Below are 22584 nucleotides of genomic sequence, written 5' to 3'. Positions count from 1 at the left end.
GCGCTTGAGTGGGCTCTTGCCGAACTACGCCCTTTCCTGTTGAATAAAGCTTTACACAGTCGCGATCGAGTGACCACCATATGTTTTTCGCTCACTTTCTTCGCTAGAAAAGAGGTTGGGATTCGTTCATAATTCTCGTCATCGCCCAACCAGACAACAAAAAAATCTGAAGAATATTTTCTATAACAGCATCCCACCCCAGATGAAAAAAAAAGCTCATACTTCCAGCTGGATTACTGAACTGGTACCCATACCTTTCCAGCTGAAAACCTTCCATTTCAGCTGGAATGAGATCTGTTGCAGCTGGAGCTATTGAACCATAAATCATGTCCAGCTAGAACACTGGAATATTCTTGCTTTCAGCTGGAAAATTTGCACAAATATTCCAGTTAGCTGCAGTTGTAAAATTTATATATGGAGCTATCCAGCTTGATTTTTTTAGTCTTCCAGCTGGAAAAGTGCTTCTCGGAATGCCCGCCGCGGAGGCTCAGTGAGGCGCTCGTCTGTTTCGGTGGAGACGGAACACAAAAGGTGCCCGCGTGCTGTGCGATATGTCAGTGCACGTTAAAGATCCCCAGGTGGTCGAAATTATCCCGGAAACCTCCACTACGGCACCTCTTTTCTTCTTTCACTCCCACCTTTCACCCTTCCCTTACGGCGCGGTTCAGGTGTCCACAGAGGTATGCGAGACAGGTACTGCACCATTTCCTTGCCTCAAAAACCAAAACTAATGGCCGGGTACACGTGTGACGAGCCATCATTTCCCTGTGAGGAGTCTCAGTATATCATATATCTCAAATCCTCTGCAAATAACCTCTCACAAAATTTTAAAAAATTACGGAGAGCACTTACGACTACTTACGTGCTTTGAATGGGGAATTTTTTTATTTTATTTCTTTTTAGACTTCTTTTTGTTTCTCTCCCTTTCTAAGGACCCACCTACTCATTAGCATGTATACAGGATCACCTTTGTTTGCCAAGAAGCAATGTGGTTTTGTGCTCATCATGCTCGCCTCCCAATCTGAAAGCCGTAGGTTCAATTCCCCGCACCAAAGGAAGAAATTTTATTTTTCTTTGATACCGCAGTGTCGTCAACTCGGATTTTTGGGACCATTGCAGCTTGTCAACACCAATGCCGGGTTTTGTTGCTGATGAGCCATATGATGCTTTTGCATTTAAAAAAAATTATGGAAGGCGCTTAAGACTACCTGCTTGCTTTGAATGCGAAAGCATTTTTAAAATTTTTATTTCCTTTTTGTTTTTATTTAATTTTTCTCTTCCTTATGATAGGCCTACTCATTAGCATACTGTCGTAATGCAACAGATTTACTAGGCTCACCTTTGTTCACCAAGAAGCAACGTGCTCCTGGGTTCAATTCCCCACACCTCCGAAAGAATTGTTTTTCTTTGGTACCACGCCCAGGTAGCACCGAGCTTTAAAATAATGTTAGAAAAATGTTATGGAAGTTGCAGTAATGTTTTATGTTATACTGTAATATTGCATTAACGTTAAGAATTACCATTTAATGTTATATGTTGTATCTAAAATATTTGTGCAAGGTTCGAAGTAAACATTGTTTTAATATAGTCTTCTAGTCATTGTTATAAAATTCTCATCATAACTATAAAACAATGTAGCGAATATATTCTATGCCCTGGGTCCCATAACTTTTCCCACTGTTCTTACAGTGAACACGTTTTTCAACGAGCAGTACTTTGCAACTAAATCTCATAGATTGTGCCCACCATAGACTGCGTGCACAGCCACGTTATTTTGTTAGAAAACTGCTTATTACCCGTTCGCCAGTGCCACTCATGGGACACCCGTCAGTAATGGGTATATATAAGCTTTACTACACTGCATCCGTTCTCGAGGTGAGTGTACGAGCTGCATGCTGTGCTGTATTGTGGAGCTGAAGTGTTGTCCTCATTGCTGCTCCTTGCAAAGCGTTGATTAAATAGTGTACCTTCACAAATGGCAGGCCTGCATGCTCGAGCAGGGTTAATTGCTTTATCACTTTTGAGAATGTTTATGTTATTAAATGTTTGATTAATGTTAAGAAAAGATTATTACAATGTTTATTTCTAGCATTATGAAAATGTTAGAAAAAAGGGCATTATGAACATTCAAACAAAGTTGGACCAAAACAAAAACATAACATTGTTGTAATGCTTCTGTGCTACCTGTGCAGTGAAACCATATAGGATTTTTCATGACCACTTTTGCGGTCAACGGGTTTTGTTGCCAATGAGACATATAATACTTTCATATTGAAAAAAATATTATGGAGGGCACTTAAGACTGCTTACGTGCTTGAATGCAAAAACATTGTTTTTATTTTTGTTTCATTTTTATTTTTATTCATTTTTCTGTTCCTTATGACAGACTCACTCATTAGCATACAGTAGTAAGGCAACATATATACGATAGTTAGATACAACTCAAGAATGAAATGGCTTTTCCTCGTCAAAAGACCCCCCTTTAGACAGTGGCATTGGCCGATTCTCACGAGCCTGCTAGCGTGACAATGCAGGGAGTGGCAGATGAAGGGGATAATCTCCTCCCTCCATGGTCGGGCCGTATAGTAGCACAAATTGCTGCTCGAACTTTGTACCAATATTACCTTTTTAGGTTGCATTAATGTGGCTAGTATCCTCCTTTGGCAATATGTCAAGACAACATATGTACAAAAACATTGCTGCAATATTTTCTGCAATGGTGTGACACACATTTGACACTAAGTACAACAATGCTGCAATAACTGCTGCAATGTCCCGTAACGTAAATGTAACATTCTTGAAAAGTTCAGTAACCCTTCACGAGCATATAGGCTTATGAGTTGGTAAGCTTCAAAACATGTCACAACGCTTTTCAAGGACCAATGACGACGACGAGCTGCACTTGAGCTCCGCAATACAGTACAACATGCAACTCATACATTCACCATCCAATGGATAGTATAGACTCAAGCTTATATATCCTTCATTGAAGGGTGTCCGGTAGGTGACAGTGGCAAATGGGTAATAAGCAAAGCTTTGTGACAAAATAATGAAGCTGTGCATGCAACCTTTGGAAGGTGCAATATAGGAGGTTTAGTTGCAAAGCAAAGTACTACTAGTTGAAAAACATGTTTACTACAACAACAGCTGGAAAAGCTTTGGAACCCTATGCTTGAAATATATTTGTAATGTTGTTGTTATGATTCAAACGTCATTATAATAACAAGGCTCGATTAAAAGAATGTTTATTTAGAATGTTACACATCAGAAGCATTTAGCATTAAATGCAAGATATGGCCTACGTGTGTACGCCTCAACATTGCTTTGCGATGTTGTTAAAACGATGGGGCAGATGGTATGTTATCCTAATTAACTTCTGACCATGTGGCTGCAACGTTCGCAGATAGTGTTCCAGGTAGCACCGAACATTAGAATAATGTTATATAAGTTGCAGTAATGTTACATGTTCCATTGTAATGTTTAGAAATTAACATATAACATTATAATTAAGTTATATAGAAAATGTTATTTTAACCTTTTTAAGAAATGTTGTTTTAAAATAGTCTACTAAACATATTAGAATCATAACTATAGGACAACACAACAAATATATTTTGAGCACTGATTTTCACAACTTTTTCCACTGTACTTACAGTAAAGATGTCTTTAACTAGCAGTACTTTGCAACCACATCTCTTAAATGGGATACACAGCCCCATTATTTTGTCAGAAAACTTTGGTTATTACCCATTTGCCAGGTTAGTGAATAGGAGTTGCATGTTGTGCTGTATAATGGAGCTGAAGTGTCACCCTCGTTGCTGGTTAACTCTTGCAAAGCGTTGCAAGTTGTGTGCTGTCACAACTGACAGGGCCTGCATGCTTGTGCAGCGCTGCTTCACCATTTTCGAGAATGTACATTTATGTTGCTTACATGTTTGATTAATCTGTTTGGGTAACATTATTAGAATGTTTATATGTAACATTAAAAAAAAACGTTAGAAAAAGAGGGCATTAAACACACTGAAATAACATTTGACCAAAACAAAAATGTAACATTTCAGTACTACCTGGGGTGTTTTTAACTTACAGGCACATTGCTGCAACGTTGGAGTAGGTTGCACATTATAAAACATTGGCAGCATTGCGCTGCAACGTACTGGCGACATTTTGTGCTACTAGGGGGAATAGTTTTCTCCCAGCACTGTCACGCTAACAGGCTCATGAGAATCGGCCGACGCTGTAGGCTGGAATGGGGTTCTTTGTTGGGGAAAAGGCACTGGCAACACGCTCCTGGGTTCATTTACCCACACCTTTGAAATAAATTTTATTTTTTCTTTGATACCACGGTGACGTCATCTGGGATTTTTCGTGACCACTCTTGCGGTCAACAGTGCCTGGTATTGTTGCCGATGAGCCATATAATGCTTTCGCATTAAAAAAAAATTGTGCAGAGACACTTAAGACATGCTTATGTGTGAGAATGCGAAAGCATTAATCCTTTGTAGGACAGGATATATTGGTTGGTTTATTGGGGTTTAACGCCCCAAAGCGACTCAGGCTATGAAGGACACTGTAGTGAAGGGCTCCGGAAATGTCATCTACCTGGGGTTCTTTAATGTGCACTGACATTGCACAGTACACGGGCCTCTAGAATTTCGCCTCATCGAAATTCGACTGCCCTTGCAGGGATTGAACCCACGTCTTTGGGTTCAGCAGCCGTGCACCAGAATATATTGCAAAATTGATGAAAAATCTTTGCTAGCACGAGCAGATGAGGTGCACAGAAACGGTTCTCAACAAATTTCACAATTTTAGTACAAATAGTTAAGTGGAAAAAAGTGGCACATATTTGTCTCGTTGGTACTAAATGGGGTTAAAGAAAATGGGATGTATTTGTCCCATTGACCTACATGCGTTTCCTCACTGAGTTAGTTTCTTCCTACCACTTCATGAACGTTTTCGCACTTGTTCGTTTGTTGAACTCGCTTTTTGTTGAACTTGTTCACACTACCTCTCCCGTCATGGACCACAAAGGCATCTACAACTTTAACTTTCACAGGGTTGTGTTCTTTGCCAATGAGCCAAACTTCACTCAAGACAGCAACTATTTTTGGGCTTTTTTTTTGCCCTCCATGTTCATTAGGAAGGGCTTCTTGCTGCTGATGGTTCTGAATGTTTGGCTATTAATGCTTTGGCACTCAAGAACAAACCTTACATACAATGTTTGAGAATTACCGCTCAATATTCAGTCGTTAAAGGTCCAACTCTTTTCAGCATGGTAAAAAAAAAGGTGCTTTCCTCTTATTACTTGTCATCTCAAATATTCGGAACAAGTGCATGTTGCAATCTAGAGTTGTTCTATGCAGAAAAAAGGAATCACTCACCGAGCATTTTGATTTTATTTTTTCAGATCGAATATAGCCAAAAACTTGCAGCGTGCCCCCCAAAAAAGAAAGAAGTTTCAAGGTCTCCACTCGCAACCTCATCTAGTGGACGCGGCTGAAACCATTTTTAAACAAATTGAAACCTTAAGATAGGTGGGAGCACAGCATAAGTGGGACTGCTACGTCCCATTGCTTCATACGAGCCCTTTAGTTGGGGAACAATGTGGGACATATGTGCCTCATTGTCCCACAAATGGTTAAAGTGCTGAGTCATGCAACATTGCAGAATGACTATGAGGCATGCCTATGCATACTTTGACAAACTGTATGCACCTTACGTACAATTGTTTGTAGAGTGCTGCCATGCTATGTTGCAGAAGTAAAATGCTGAATCATGCAACATGACTAAGCATACTACGTAAAATCTACTCTCCTTATCTTACTTGTAAAGTGCTGAGTCATGTTATGTTGCAAAATGGTTATGACTACCATAGTCATGACTGTTATAGGTCACAGTATGTTACTTACATCGCTTTTCTGATATCCTCCAAATTTCCTGCCATAGACGATCGACGCCGGCTTTTCTGCTTTTATTCTTCGCAATTAACCGTGCTTCACATCACAATGCCATTCTCATTCGCAGCACATTCAGGGTGATCGTCCTCTGCCCACATTCAGGTCCACCGCACAGAATTTCGCCACAACAAAAAAGTTGTTTGTAGTTTAAACTTTTTTGTACCTAAAGAAGTTATAATCACAAAATCACAAAAAAAAATTATAAGCTCTAGAATTTTGATGCCTGACTTGTTTAATGTAGTCAAACATTAAGAAAGAAAGAGGTTCAACCCAGTTGAACATAGCAGACGAGCGAAAGCAAAGCCGGTGGTATTTATAGCAAAGAATGGTGTGACGTCATTGCTAAGTCATACGGCGGGGGTTCGGCACAGCTGTTGCTAGTCACGTGATGTGACATCACATGTGTGAAGCCTGGCTCAAGGTTAAAGGGACACTGAGGAGAAATTGAAGTTGGCTTGTATCGACAGAATACCAGCTCCTGATTACAAAAACGCCACTCATACTGACAACAAAGCTCTTGTAACGTAGAAAAGAGCAAGAACCAAAATACAGGTATCGCCGCCACAGGCCAAACTCGCAAGTACAAGCGTCATGACGTCATATAACAAAACAGTGTTGCTAGAACCAATGGTTCTAGCAACGCTAGGACACGAGAAGCACAAATCACTGAGGCGCAGCCAATGCATGCGCAAATCTCCTTGACGTCGCCAGATGGCGCCACGTGCCGGGCAGCTACGCGCTCGCCTGAAGCATCGGGACCAATCAGCGCCTGCTCGCCGGCGTTAGGCGGGCTCCCGGTATTCCGTTAGCGGTATCAAGGTACACGGTATGCTAAAGGTGTCTATTTGCGAGAACTTCGTTGACGACTTCGAGAACGAGATCCATCGTAACGCTCGCAAAACGCCGGTGCAAACGTAAGCGAAGCGACTGTAGCGACGGCCGCAATAGCCGATAGATGCCTTCAACGTGCGGCCGGCGGTAGCTTTCTTTTCGGCTGCTGCTAGGCCGCACTGCTGGCCGCCAGAAATCACAGAGTCTGCATCACGTCATGTCACGTCATGTTTCACGTCACTTAGTCCTCTGTCGTCATAGCCGAATCCCAAGTTTGAATCACAGCGGCGGGAAAAACCTTTTCAACTTCGAATCCAAATTTCTTAGAAATAAATGCATTTTTCGCTGCCGGCCAAGTGGCAACAAAGCCATGACATGCCGAACTATCGGATTTTGCTATAAAAAATAATATATATTAATAGTGCTCTCCTCAGTGTCCCTTTAAAGGGCAACGTCCATGACCTTGAAAGTTTCAGCTTGGAGTGGAGCTTTTGCTCCAAAATCTGGTTTTGTTTAGTGCTGTGTATAGTGAACTAGAGTTCACTATAGTGGTGTGGTTAGCCAGCAGGACACCGCGCACTGTGACCGAGTGTTAACAACTGCTGTTTTTAGTGTGAAAGCACTATTTTGCTAGCAATCCTGAAAAAGGTGAGGTCTGCAGAACTAAAATAAATATTGCTGCGACTAAGTTTCTAACCCACGGCGGCGTGAACAGATCAGTTTCGCTGGCCCCTGCACAAGAGCACTATGCTATCACCGGTTTTTTTTTTCTTTATTGACTGAACAATCACATACAAAGAACAGAAGGCGTCACATCACCACAGTGACTAGAACGTAAAATTCAGTTTGCAATAAAAGCTTCAGCCTGCCTTCGGCTTCAGCCGTAGGATTAAAAATATGTCGTATGCGTCAGCTCTTCAACACCCGTTAGCCATACACTCAAGATCAAATTTTAGAGCCTCAGCCGACCATGCCTCATGTTAAACTGCCACACTCTCGCGCTGTGCATTGCACATCGTTGTCTTCACCAACTTCCATCTGTGTGCAGAAGTCACGAAAGGGAAGGAAATGCATATAACTGGCTCCCTGGATCAGTGGACCACAATTGTGCTCTGAGCTATGTGGCTGTAGCGACAGAGAGATCTGCACTGCTGGCATTTGCGTGGCAAAATAGGCCGCCGGCATTCAGTTTGTTCATTGGCGTAGGTGCTGGCATAGTTGTCAACTTCGTTGATTTTGAGGAAAGGAAATCAAGGCGCATAACTGGCTTCCTGGGTCAGTGGACACCTCAAACGTGCTTTTAGGAACATGGCGCTGGTGTCCACCTGCAAAAATCTGCTTTTGCACAATATTTCGTGTTCAGCAATGCTGAGCCACCAGCAGTTTTTTAAAGTTGCATCCTACTATATAGCTTCTAGACCTTTGCATCGGGCGAGGGAGTTGTTGAAACGCCTCCTCTCTGCATGGAATGGCGGAAACTGGTTCCATTGCCGCGTCCACAGTGCTAGCGCAAGGTGCTCAGGACAGTCCAGTGGCAGCGCCCATGGAGCCCTTATTGCAAAGGTCTATATAAAAGCTCAGATTTCAGTGCAAGTAGCCTCTTTGTTGTCTGAACGCGGTAATCTACTCACAGAGACCAATTTTTCTCCGGTGTCCATTTAAGTTTAGACGCAAAAAGTTCAAAACTACTGTGCACAAAGAAATTTCTTTCCGCGCCTAAACCCTCTGGCACGTGCCATTACTTATGACCACGACGACGACACAGAAGAACCCGCCCCCTGCGCTGATACTCATTGGAAGAACACTGAGTTTACAACGCACGCTGGCCAGTCCTGTATAGGATCAGCACACCAGCTGACCTACACGATATATGGTTCAAGGGCAGCGTCCCAAGTACAATGCGCAAAACGACCCATGTCAGCCCCTTGCCCAAGAGAATGCATCCCGAACAGGGCACAAGGCATAGAAAAGACAGGGTTAAAAGCAAAAGAATAGACAGAAATGACTTAGTGTACACTGACTCATCTCCGTATGACAGGAAGGGGTCGGTGGCAGTGGTGGTAGACCACTAATTACAGCGTCAGCTAGTAAGCGCCTCCATCGCCACAGAAAAACCATTAGCAGCGATCACATACAGCTGGAGGACCAATAACAGCCTGACAATTGTTATGAACTCGCAGGAAGCCTGCAGGGACTACATGAATGGCAGGATTGACACAAACACCCTCAGAAATTTGAAAAAAGTAGCAAATCCAAATTCCACACCGGTATGCGTTCAATCGATGCCGGTGCATGAAGGATTACCAAGAAACAAGGGAGCAAGTAGGCTAGCATGAGCTTACGCCAACCATGCAACACCTATGCTACCCTCAACACCGAGAGTGATGTACTTCACTGATCGCATAGCACTTTATCGTACCCTTAGGTGCTGCTATGCTCCTCCACACAAGGACCTAAATAAAAAGCAATCCCAGAACTAGCAAAAAATCTAAATGTGCCTGCGTTTATCCACACCTGCTCTTATATAACCGCATGTATCCGACTAGGTATAAGGAGGACTGTCCCTTGTGCGAACTCACACCTCGCTGGACCACATTACGTGGGAGTGTGAGGGCAAGCCAAAACGCATATACACTTCTCAAGAGCAGTGGGAGTCCCTGCTGGCCAGTTCTGGCCTCAAACAAAAGCTTAAGCTAATTGAAACGGTCGAGAAGGCAGCAAGACACACTGGAGTCTGGAGCTAAGAACCCAACCCTGCTCTCCCATTGATATTTTGCAATTTCTGATACGTGTTTTTCAGTTCAATTTAGTTGGCCAGTCCCAAATTGCCGAGGGCATCCATGCAAATGCCTGCTCGAATGCTGAGCTGCACTCGTCTTGGTCACAGTTCCACAGGTTGCTCCATTAACTCAGTGGCAAAGGCATGGACCTACACGGTGTCCTGGGAGCCTGGTCTCGACAACGTGTTTAGCAGGTCCGCCTACCTAGGAATGTGCATAGAGCTCCACCGCACCCGGCACTGCACGTTTACGTGCTCGTACGACGGGTACATCACGAACTTAAATGACCCTAACCAGTATGAGAGGTGCAACAAGTGGGAAACCCTTCTGGCAGAAGTCTGCTTCTGGGGCTCCTTTGAGTGCACCCCCCCTCCTCTACTGTGCCACCGAATACATGGACGCTGTTGAGAATCCCTAGCGCGTGCCCTCAAACACGACTCTGCAGTTGCCGTAGGCAAGAGTGTACTTGATTATTCTGAGACAGGCTGGCTTGGCTGCGGAAAGGAGCAGAAGCGAGTGTTATTAAGCAGCTGGCACTGGCTACTGAGTGGCACCTTCCGTGGGCTATCTACTCCCGTGACGTGACGCAAGACACCATACTGCAGCGGACAAACTCATGAACCTGCAGTGCTTCGCTGGCGGTTGGCCTGAGGAGATTTCGGTTGAAGGCATTTCCTGCGTTGGGGTCCGCTGGTAATGAGCCTCGGACTTTAGTAGAAGCTCTTGCGACGTCCCCATGGACAGGGAGCTATTCGAGTTGAACGCACTCCACTTCTTGCCCATGCAAGAAGCTATTCAAGTTGAACGCACTGCACTTCTTGCACACGCAGGAAGTGGCCAGGCTTCCTGTTCCCACCCTGGCATGGCTGTGCGCGTGGCGCTTTTCGGATCAGGCCTGCCCATAGAGGACGCAGCTGCCGCGCCGTCCGCCAGAAGATGCGGCACCTACGCAGTGCCGCATCTGCAGTGCAGCATTACAAGAATGTGTACCCAGTATGGAGTTTGCCTTTTGTTTGTTCATGTGTGTTCAAATTCAAGAGTAAATGAAGCAGCGTTAATGAGAGAACATGGATGAAAACAGCATGTAGCCTTTCTATCTGCACAAACAGATCATTCTCTTCCTTAGCCTCTACTCGCTTGCTTCTCGCTTTGCACAGTGTGGACTGTGCATAACACCCCAAAAGCTCCAGTGTCGACTAGGTAAGCAAGTTTGCTGCTTTACGTGGTCGTCATACTGGCTAATAAGGCCTAGTACAAATGTTGTTCAGAACATTACATTATGTGCCTATGGCAGGAAACGTTCTTCAGAAAGAATTGCACTTTCATTCTCTCCACAGCTGTCCTAGGCTGTAAACTTGCAAAAACTTTTTCACCACATACTGGACTCCACACCCCACCACAATTCACAATTCCATAGCTATAATTTTAATAGTTACATGAAAAATAATACTAAGTTTTCAAAGTCCAAACGCCAATTCATGACAAGATAGCATCAAAGAGGTGGGAAGGGGGGTCTCACTGCTCTTTTTCGCACTCGCAGCATTTCCATAAGATCGAAACATAACTCAGCTTTTCTCACCCTTACATTATCTTCTAGTACTAAATTACAGCATTGCCAGCTGACAGTGCTGCACGTAGTAAACGACTAGTAATGACTTCATTGCAAAGCATAAAAACTGCTTTTATTGTGAATTCTGGAATGACAATTGTAGACACTTATGTTCACATGAAGCTTTGGAATGATAAAAATATATCACACATTAAATTGAAAGGACAGAAAAAGAACCCACTTGAAAAACATTTCAAATCGCAAGGGCTCACAACCCAGTGTGGAATAACATCCTGGAACCAAGCAAGAAATATAGTGTGAATACATGTAGATGTCAAGTCCTTGCAAGCAAGATTTTTTTTTTTTTAAGAGTTGAAATGTTTAAAAATACAGTACGATTTATTTTACATGCCAAAGGTGAATCTTGGCTATGAGGCACACCATAGCAGAGGTCTCTGGATTAGCTTCAGTCGCTTGGAGTTCTCTAACATGCACTGAAATTTAATAACATTTGCATCTTCAAGTTTTGTTTCCATCGAACGAGGTCACTACAGCCAGGAATTAAACTCATGAAAACAGTTCAAACTTGGCACTCATACGGCAGTTAAACAGTACCTACAGGGCATAGGTGCTGAGAACACTACATGTTACGGACCTACGCTGACCAAGAGCGCGTTGCGCTATACGAATAAAGAAGAGGCGCGGGGCGAGCGCGAGGGGAGAGCGCGCGCTGCTAGCGCGAGACAGAGACCGAAAGAGAATCGCCGCGGCCTCTGCCTCCACCGCCACCGGGGGCGTCCTGGTAGTCACCCTCGCCCGAATGTCGCTCCTTGCAGGCCGAGCTGTACTCCTTGAGCACGGTGTGCGAGAATCGCAGCAGCCGGTCCATCAGCTCCTGGTTGCCCTGGCACTCCTCGTTCTGGAAGATGGGCTTCACGCAATCCTTGTAGTCCCGCACCGCGCGACACGCCTTCGCCTGCTCCTTGTAGACGTTGATGGATCCAACGAAGTTCTGGAAGGTGGATCCGCACTTCATGTGGTGGTTGATGAGCGCCTTTCCGTCGCAGTTCGCGCTCATGAGGCCCGCAGCGCCCCCGGTGGCGTACTCCTGGCGGCTGCTTGTGGAGCAGCTCCAGTTGTAGTCGTTCACGTTTGCGCGCATCCTCTGGTGCACGCGCACCGTCAGGTCGGCCACGCGGTGACACCAGGTCCTGTTCAGCGCCTTTCCCACGCACGCCGTGTACTGGTGCAGTCGCTGGCACGACTGGCCCCGCTCGCCCTTTGTGTAGAGGCGCATCACCTCGTCCAGGTTTCGCTCGCACATGGCGCGCAGCTCGAGGTAGGCCTCTTCGCGGCACCATGACTGTGCCCCCTGGGCCGCCCTGCGGGCACCCTCCCTGGCGAGTCGGCCGCGCATGGCCAACGGGGGCAGTCCGGCCAGTACAGCCCGCCGCCGCCGTCACCGCCGTCGTCGGGCGCCGCCCCCGCCTGCAGGATCTGCTGGGCGAGACCGCAGGCCGTGGACGCCGCCGCCAGGGTGAGTAGCAGCCACAGCGGCGCCCACGCCGCCATTCCGACCCGACCCCTGTTCACGGCCGCCCGCTGGAGGAGGCGAGGATGGCGGTGGTGGGGACGCCCAAAGGCACCTGACCCGTATTCAGCTCGATTGGCAGAAGGCGACGGAAGTCGCGCCGGAGGGCCTCCATCTACCCAGCCTGGGCAGTCAGACAGGTCTCCCATGCGTCCATCCGCTGGATAACCATATCCAGGAGGCGCCCAATACCGGCGCCCAGCCGCTGCGCACCCAGGTCTAGCGGTGGCGGCCACTGCGTCGTCGGCGCCATCGGCTGGTCATCTGGCACGTCGGGTACTTGACTCTGGGAGCGGGTGAGCGGCATAATCCCACCGCTGCCACCAAATGTTACGGGACGGCGGGCCCGCGCAGAGAAAGGTATACAGGAACGTAGAAGATCCAGGCACAATCGGCCACGGCGATTCTCTTTCGGTCTCTGTCTCACACTAACACCGCGCGCTCTCCCCTCGCGCTCGCCCCGCGCCTCTTCTTTATTCGTATAGCGCAGCACGCTTTTGGTCAGGGTAGGTCCGTAACATCATACAAAGTTTATGCATGAAAAAAAAAAAAAAAAAGTCAAACACCTAAGAACAAGTCCTTCACCTTTTACTGAAAAAACTGCTAAACATGACGTAAGCATTATTAATAGGTTCTGGATGCAATGCTGTGCTTGCATCCACTATACACACAATGCAAATACAAGCAATATCTGCATTTAGTAGGTGCAGGGGTACACAAATGAAGACCATGAAGCTGCAATATTCCAGAAGTGCACATAAAAATGAGATTCAAAATGCATCTAGAGATTCAATATATTGGGGCAAGGTATTACTACAACCCTACACGACCACTCACCTAACAAAGGTATGGGTAAAGAGAAATGCAGCACTTCCCCTGGAAAATTAATACTACTCATGACTCTGAATCCACAACAAGCAATTTAAAGAAAGGCTACTTCATCATGCCCCTTGGAGTCTGGAGCTGGCGATTAAAATTATATCATATGCGACAAGGTTACAATACACAAACATTATACAAAAGTCAACACAAATTAGCTCTCCAAATTCAGACCCAAATTCAGCTGCCAACAAACAAACTCATGTCACATCTAAAAAGGCCATTCTGTATGCCCATTAGGCTGGTTTCATTCGCTGTGGTGCAACACCACTCCCGTGACCATCACTCTGCACTAAAAGTAAGACTACTTATACTTGAACATGCGGTTTTTCCAACACTGCTGTCAGCGTGTAATTATCATGTCTGATCACATGAAAGAAAAAAAAAAACTAATTAAATTTATTCAGCAGAATCAAAAGGATTTGCTAATACACAAAAGACTTGCAGTACCCATCGGAACTATACCAGAACAAACTGAACTGGCTAAAATTAGTTCATAGGCAAAGTTTACATGCGCCAGGGTGTGATCACTACTTGTCCTCTGTGAGCTTGTATATACAGCTTACAATGAAACACACACACACACCAATCACACTTTGAAGTCAGCGACAGAACAGACTTAGAAAACTATATGAGCACGTCTGTCACTGTAAATGTAAAATGGACGGATAAATCTTCACTATAGCACAACAAGGTCTTCTCAAACATTTGTGCTCTGTGCAGCAGCCTTAGAAACAGTGTCATAGATAAATGGGGGCTAGTTTGAAATAAGCTTCTTATACATTTCACTTCCAAATGAAACATTGCTAATGGAAAGAAATATCTGGCATAAAAAACTTTAACAAGCACAAGCGTCTTTGTAAACGAGTTAGTGAATTCTGCTACCAAACTCTGCCCCATGGCATGTCAAAAATAGAATCCTGTGACAAGTATATACATTTCCCTGAATTGGAAAGTACTCCATATAGCACAAACTATAGAGCAGGCTTTCAAAAGCATAAACCATAGAATGAGGATACCACAGTTATCACTGAACATGAATCAAAAACACCAAGGTTATTTCAGTGCAAAGATCAGCAAAGGTTTCATAATACACCATGCACTGGTGTACATAACCACTAACCATGCATACAAAACAATATCAAGGAGAGATGCCTTCATGTAACAAAGTTTACCTAATATGTCAAAACCAGCAAAAGAACGACGGCAGTTAAGGTATGTCACCACCTTCAAAAACGAATTTTTTGGAAAAAAAAATTTGCGTTTAGCATTTCTAGTCTCCCTGTGCATTCAAGAATATTTAGCAGAAAGAATTGAGTTGTTATCGTAAGCCGTTCAAAAGTTATGGCATTTTTTACAACCACTCCTGGCCGCATCCGAAACCGAAACTGAAAGTTTCTGATTTCACAGCATATGCTATCTCATCATAAATACAGCTTCATATACTTATTACGTAATTATAATTTGGCTAAGTGTGTTATAAAAGCTTTTGAAAACATTTAGTGCTACTTAATATTTTTGATGTAGTCAAAACTGTTGGCGCAACACCCATATTTTGGCAAATTTTTATTTATATATTAATGGGAATGACCGGCAGCCGTTCACGCGGTGCGACGAAGAGGTGAACAAAATGCTATGCTGGCTCCTGAGTGACTCCTGGGTGCATGCCTGCCGTGACGAGTCTTCCATCAACGGCCTCCGACCTGAGCTTCGAAGATGCACCCGTACACTTGGTGGAGGTGCGGGGTAATGTTCCACTCCTAAGTTCCAGGTTGAGCACTGGGACGGGGATCGAAGCACCTCCACCAAGTGTACAGGTGCGTCTTCGAAGCTCAGGTCGGAGGCCGTTGATGGAAGACGCGTCACGGCAGGCACGCACCCAGGAATCACTCAGGAGCCAGCACCACACTTTGTTCACCTCTTCGTAGCACTGCATGGACGGCTGCCGGTCGTTCCCATTACAATATAATTTTTTTTTACAGTTCTATTAATTTTATTATGTTAAAGGTTCCAAATACCCTGCTTTATAATTCAAAAATAGAATTTTAACTTTTGGACTAAAATTGTGAAGTTTTTCTTGAAGGTGGTGACATACCTTAAGCAGACTTCAAATGCCAAATACATGAGCCTAGAGTACAATGAGAAAAATAAAAAAAAGTAAAAAAGCAGGCAAAGCGCCGGTCAGCATCAGGCAATGGTCATACATAATGATAAAGATCTCTACAATGTGGTCCCTCTTGAATGAGTGAAATAATGCATGCCTTAAACTTGGATTTTTCAAGCAAAACCAATAGGATTTGCTAACGCACAAACGACTTGCAGCACCCATCGGAACTTGAAAGCCTTCAAAAGCTTGAGATTTCAGATCAAGACAAAACACATGCAATACAGAAGTACAAAAGAGTCTGAATAACAAACAGCCCTAATGAGCTTTTTCCATAAAGCCTTCAAGCCAGCCAAAAGTATACATTCACCATCGCAAGTATATGCACTACGTGTTACTTCATTTCAGCAAATATGAAGTACCAAGCTCTCCTGCAACACACTGTCATCAATAACTAGCTGAAAAGTGCAGAATCGCATATATAGTGTAAGTCACATATATAGAATCGCATATATAGTGTAAGTCACAGCCAGAATACCACGAAGCATGTTTCAGCGTTTTGAACTATTCCCTAGTGTTCCGTACAGAAAATATGATAATCGATTTTTGTGGCGCTAGGGCACCTTTAGCCACAGTATGCCAAACAGCACTGAGGAAACAGATTTGTTGCACTTATGTGCGAATGCACAACTGGCATTTACTTCGGTAAGTATTAAACACCCCCACATTTTTCCAAGGTAACACACAATATTAGTTAAATCGCTGAAGTTTGCTCCACATCATTTCGGTCGTGACTGTATATATGCTAAATAGAAGGGCCTCAAATTTCAGCCAAGCTGGGCAAACCAGTGCAGATGCACAGTATGCTGTCTCAATAACGTACTGTAAACAACAAAATGTTTGTTTTTTATGAATCGCTAACAGGGTGCGAAAAATTGGCACCATGAATAATTTAGGCAAAATGTCAGTTGACAACTGCGCAAAAAATTCTTTTGATCCCCTCCATTGAATCTCGGGAAACCAGCAATGAGCAAAAAGGCTGCCAGAGCTTATGATGGCATTTTCTGTGCAGAATTGTGCATTAGAATGGATGTCTAGATCCTAGCTGAGGCTGGGGAATTCAGCAGGTGCCAGTGTCTGAATTACTTCCAAGGATGTCCTTTTTCAGGTACAGCAGCCTGCCACAGTCACTGCCACGCAAGTGCTGTACTGTGAAAAAGCACTGAGCCACATTACTCCCTGTGTAGACTCTGAAAACTAGCGCCTACAAAATATTCTTAAACCGTGCCAAATTCGCAAAATATAGTTAATTTAAAGTAATGAATGTAAGCAGACTCTTCCCCATAAAATCCTTCATCTCTGCTCTCATCTTTTTACAGTTTTCGCCTAACACCGGGCACATTAAGCAGTGAAACGTCAAATGTTAGCATCAAGTTATCACAGGTCAGAAGAAATCGAGGTGTCTGAGCAGTGTAAGGCTTCCACACAGCACCAGGAGAGCGTGCAGCACCCGAAGCTGGTCTGCACCATTGCAGCTGTCCTCAGCACAGTAGCATTCTTCCCAGTAGACGCCATTTTTATGGTAGCCCCAGTCACAGCCCCAGTTGACACCTCGTTCCGAGATCTGAGCACAGCGCCGCTCCACGCTTCTCCATCGGCCATCCCCTACAAGGAACAGTGCTCTTTTGTAAAAGTTTACTTCAACTATAGTTTCCCAAGAAAGATGAGAAACATGCCCGGAAGCAGCCAGGTCTCTCCCCAGGCAGTTACAGAATACAGTGGCAAACTTTTGCAACAACACTGCATTCTTAGAAGCCTATACATGTAAGCTCCCCATTCCCATATACCCCTGAGAAGCTTTTACAGAATCATAAAGAACATAACAGACTTTCACTCCAAGCTGAACACAAGCTTTTACAGGTATTGTTACAGGCAACTAATTACCACAACACAGCTCCTTGAAATTTCGAACAAACACCACATATAGGACAAGACTCTAGGAAGAAGTAGACAGGACGAGGGCGGAGGGCGGACTTGCAATAGTAGATTAAAGCAACGCCTCTTTCCTTCATAAACAACAATGCACACTCATGCGAACCACTCATGGTCTTATCAACCCAAGAAACTTGAGTTCCTTCTGGCACAAGTGAATCAAAACCTCGCTGACACACTTTTCAGGGCCGTATCTTTCTACCTACAAGCCTTCGGAAATTTCATGTGCCTTTTTGTCTTTCGCACTGCTGATTATCTTGGTATGCTTGAAAAGTGGTGCACATTTTCTGTCACAGGATTTAAAATGTTTTGGCAAATGCTGCCCGCAATGCGAACCCAAAGAGTTGCTGTGCTCTTGTAGACGCTTATTAATGCAGCATCCCATTTGTACCACATAAACCGAGTCCTCAACTAAGGGGGATCTCGTATATCACTTCCATCCTGCAAGGCAAGACTTGATACTGTGGTTGGTGCCACAGCCTGCTTTCCTTGGTGTATCTTTGTTGGTTAGTAGGCACAGACAGAACTGCTTGCAGGGTACGGAAAAGAACATCCACACCAAATCTCCCCCACCCTCTTCAGGCCAAGTGAGATCTTTCTTACGGACATAGGGCAGAACTTCAAACTTCCGCCGCTCATGAGCAGCCGTATTGGGGCACAAGGTCCTCAAATGATACTTAGCAACACCAGAAGTGCAGGGGGAAATCCAGAGGAATGAAGGCGACCCACTTCAGTGGTAAAACTGCTTTGCCCCATGTAAGAACAAGACTTAACAAGTGATGACTTCGGGCAAGAAGAAGCAATTCTCCTTTTAACAAGCTTCGAGTGACAGGAATCATGTGGCAAAAGAGCTTTTTTTGACCTTGGCATATATGCCTAACAGAGGTGGTCCCGTGCAAGTCCACGCTTGTCCTGTCAATATCTTTCCGGAGTCTTGTCCCTTACATGGTTTTTGTTTTTAAAATTTCATGTACCACCACCAAGCTTCCCATTCACACTCCTGGAACACTATTCCTGTCCTGAAAGCACAAAACAGCAGCTCAACAGCAGCTCTACATAAAAATTTAGTTACTATGAATTCCAAAACTGCAACATTTATTGAGGAGCCATTATTGAGTTTAAATTACTTTCTAGAAATATTCTGGCAGTGTCATGAGGGGCAAGTAAAATTTACACACTGATTTATAAGGTGCTATGAATGAAACGTCCATACTTTCACCCTGTCCCAGGGCAATGACAGTAATAGCTGTAACACACCAGCTCTGACCATATGAGAGTGTCACATCAGTAACAATATACACCAGAACCCCGCTGTTATGTTTTCCGGGTGCTGCGTTTTCCCGGCTGCCATGTTTTCGAAAGACGAGCTCCTATGGGAACCCACGCAGTAAAAACTTGGCTGTTATGTTACAACTTTGGCAGCTTTCCCACATGCTACGCTGTGAATTTCACTTCATTACAGTGGTTCACCCCATGCAGGAAAATGCAAGAATAACGATTTCGATGGGCAATCGGCAGTTGTGTAAAATTCATTAAAAAATAAATAAATAAACACAATGATAACAATAGTCATGATAACTAAAGAATAAAATAACATTAGAAGACTCAAGTTAGGAAGGTTGGAATATTTGTCTTCACTGCCATTAGTGAGATCTGGAGAGATTATGATAAATACAGGACTTATATCATTGTTTAATGGAATCAAAAGTGAACTGGCAAGCAAAACAATGCTTCAAAGCTATTTTCTGAGACCCTGCCATTGTGCTAAGTAAAACGCAACAACATGCGTTCAGTTTGAAGTAGAACTTTCGACCGTTGCCCTTTTTAATACAAAACATCCAGCAATGGTAACCGAACAAAATATGGTCCGTGTTAGGCCTTTAATTTTATAGTTTAAAACAATATAGTAATGCAACACTTTATTCTTGATCTAGAATTACCAGCTACTTTATGGTGTTCGAGGGAAATCTTAAAGAAAATCAGAGAGGGTGTTTCCAAATTCTAAATCATTTCAATGGCTAATTAAAACCATCTGCCAATTGTAGAAGTACAAATTTTGTCCGGCAATAATAAAAGAGTGGATTAATACTAAAAAAAAAAATGCAAGCTTCAGGTTCTTGCCCCTTCTTTTCCCAGTATTGTCCTAAAAACTGCCCTTATTGGAATGCCTTATTTTTTTTCAGCAAAGTTTGGGATTTTTTTTGCTGCAAAATTGTAGGAGTCAAAAGATATTTTTGCACTGCTTCCTACAGGAAAGTTGACATACAATTACTTAAAAAATAATTGGGTTCCACAAAATTTTATTTTACTTTCTGCAGGGCTCCAAACTAGTGGTTGTGCAAAATTGTCAAAATGAAGTTTTTCCACCTAGTGTGATATACGATTTTTTTCCAAGAAAGTGTTTGTTGCAAAACTAAGTATGATTCCCTTGTGTCGACCATTTGCCCACCATACATAAAAATTTTATTGAAAACACAAAAATGGTCATGGGATCTCTATTACCATTCTTATCTGAATACATCCATATATATATATATGTCTATGTGTGTGTATTTTCTTCTCCTTTCCAATCGACTATCTTTCAGCAAGAAATAACTACACCTAGTTTCCTATTGATGAACACCACAAATTAAAAAAAAGGAAGAGCGAAACATTCCCCTATGCTCTTCTTGGTTTCCCCTGACTATTGGCTTCCTTGCCCCACACACATGCACGCAAAGAGAGACAGAGCAACGTGCACCAGGTTTGGTTCAATGGTGCACTTTGGCAGAAGTGGCACAGCACTCCCTCCATTGAATCGCTATTGGAACAATGTAGTACTCGTGCCAAACCCGCTTTTCAGTTTGTTTTCTACTGCAGGCCACACACAAATGGACACAGATATCTGCTGGGTTGAGTCTGATTCATACCCTTCAAATATTACACAATGCCATAACCCATCTTTAGCATATGGGCTTACACCAACATTTCTTGTATGAGTGAGAGAATAACCTCACTTCCGTAACCAAGGATTTTCAAAACTTCATCTGGCAAAACTCGTCCAACCTCTTGAAAGTTGGTTTTTCAACTTTTCCTACTTCATATACCATGACATGCCAAAAATGAAAATGAGAATCAGCAGTGATCATAGGCTTTAGCCCAGTCTTATTTGAAAGTTATTACACCTATTGGATGCCAAGGCCTAGCTCACTGCTATGGGTAGCTGCTAGGTTTTCCATCTGCATCCATTCTGGCACTTTAACTGTATGGTTAGTGAACCCATACATTGTCGTTCTCTTAAAAAAAAATACATATGTGCGAAAAGCAACTCACAAATAAAGCCCCTTGGCCCTTGCATGATACGCTTGTAGCAGAAGGTGCCCAGGGCCTTGGCCTCCTCCCCCAAGCACTCAACAGCTGTGTTCTTGGTCTTGTCATAATGGGCATATGCTCCACAATGGTCCTCTCCCTTGGGGTCCTCACTGCTGCTGCACTGGTAGCACTTTATGGCCAGTACTGAGAAAGGTTACCACAAAAAATAAAAGGTAATTCATTTTAATTACAAAGCGTTTTTGTTAAAAACTTTGAAAACACTGTGCATGAGGTATACTGTATCCTTCTATGCCAATTTTCCATTAGGTTCCTGGCTATCACGAATTGGTGCAGGATATTAACATCCTCCTTCCAGCACTCACACAGTCAGAAAAAGAAAACCTAATCGGGACGGGAATGTACAAAAGTCAGCTGAAAGCACAGTTCGTAACAAATGATACCAACTGAGCTTTCTAACATTCAACTAGACTACACTGAATCAGCTAGTAACAAACCAAAGGAATCCACTGACCCACACAGCATATAAAGCACACGACATACTATCAGCTGTAGCATGTTGAATGGAAATTACTCATTGCCTAGTCATCCAAACACAGAGCTGCAGCTTTGCTGAAGCTGGCTGACAGAAAGCATGCAACGCGCGGCGGATGCTTTGTGCTCGGCTTACATCGCGAAACCACTCCCAGTGGACATTCTTCCGTTACGAGAGAGAGAAAAAAAACCGTTGAGCTCCCTCGAACGACCAGACCTCTGTACAGAAAAAGCACGTATTTCGAGCGTAACGCCGTTCACACTTCGTCAAGAGCAGCATTCACACATTCTTATGCGGTCACACCTAGTTCAACTGTATATGACATATTTTCATACGGGAGTAGCCATGTTGGAAACTCAAAACAAACTCATTCTGCGTGACAGCGTTTACCTTGGTAGAAGCAGGCTAGGAAGACGCATGTCCTTGTGATTACACTTCGAGGCTCTAAACTCTTCATTGCTTTTTGTGGTCAGATCCTAGAACCACACTTCAAATAAAATCTGTTCACCACTTCCGAAACGAACGTTGGCGTCTCGCACAACCACCTGCTGCACGACGCCAACTCGACGCGCAGTGGCCCGACTAGCTTTGAAATGCGTCAGATTGGCTGGGTGCCATTGCGTTTTCCATACCAGCCAAGAGACGGCGCGGCCTGTCTGGCTTCGCTAGGGTGCCTCGGTGGAGCGAGCATCCAGGAGCCCTAGGCTTCGCCGGTTCGCCTCGAACCGCAGCACGTGCGAACGTCTGTCTAGAGCCGCGCTGCAGCAGAAAGGAATTTAAATTTTTAGCTGATACTCGGTTCCAGAGATCACGATTACTTTGTAACGATGACGCACAAACTTACAAATTGCCCTGGAAACTGCGGTGTACCAGCACCTGGGCTAAGATTTTATTTTCTGCTGACGACCAGGAGAAATTGAGGTTGGCTTGTATCGATAAAATACAAGCTCCTAACCACAAAAAGACCACTATTACTGAAAACAAAGCTCTTGTAAGGTAGAAAAGAGCAACAACTAAAATACAGGTATTGCCGCCACAGGCCAATTTCGCAGGT

The 22584-nt window shown here is 44.0% G+C and overlaps 1 protein-coding gene and 1 pseudogene across 1 annotated transcript; both read right to left on the bottom strand.

Annotated features, from left to right (window-relative positions):
• Nucleotides 1-11231: 11231 nt before the first annotated feature.
• LOC149353325 (uncharacterized) lies at nt 11232-13144 on the bottom strand (annotated as a pseudogene).
• A 2394-nt stretch (nt 13145-15538) lies between these two features.
• Nucleotides 15539-22133, bottom strand: LOC149353324 (uncharacterized). The gene is made up of 3 exons (XM_089582484.1): nt 21921-22133; nt 20999-21181; nt 15539-17359 (listed from the first exon to the last, which is right to left on the bottom strand). The coding sequence occupies exons 1-3, from the start codon at nt 21985-21987 to the stop codon at nt 17139-17141; spliced, it is 471 nt and encodes a 156-aa protein (XP_089438610.1). The 5' UTR covers nt 21988-22133; the 3' UTR covers nt 15539-17138.
• Nucleotides 22134-22584: the final 451 nt, after the last annotated feature.

Source organism: Amblyomma mixtum, chromosome 3 (assembly GCF_055824585.1).
Source record: "Amblyomma mixtum isolate Tamu chromosome 3, ASM5582458v1, whole genome shotgun sequence".
Taxonomy (NCBI): Eukaryota; Metazoa; Arthropoda; class Arachnida; order Ixodida; family Ixodidae; genus Amblyomma; species Amblyomma mixtum.
This window is presented reverse-complemented; position numbering and strand designations above follow the sequence as displayed.

Coding starts and splice junctions, on each gene's coding strand:
- LOC149353324 (XM_089582484.1), bottom strand. CDS start 21,987: ATGAAGAGTTTAGAGCCTCGAAGTGTAATCACAAGGACATGCGTCTTC. Junction 21,182..21,920: donor CCTAGCCTGCTTCTACCAAG/GTAAACGCTGTC, acceptor AACCTTTCTCAG/TACTGGCCATAAAGTGCTAC. Junction 17,360..20,998: donor AGGGCCAAGGGGCTTTATTT/GTGAGTTGCTTT, acceptor TGTTCCTTGTAG/GGGATGGCCGATGGAGAAGC.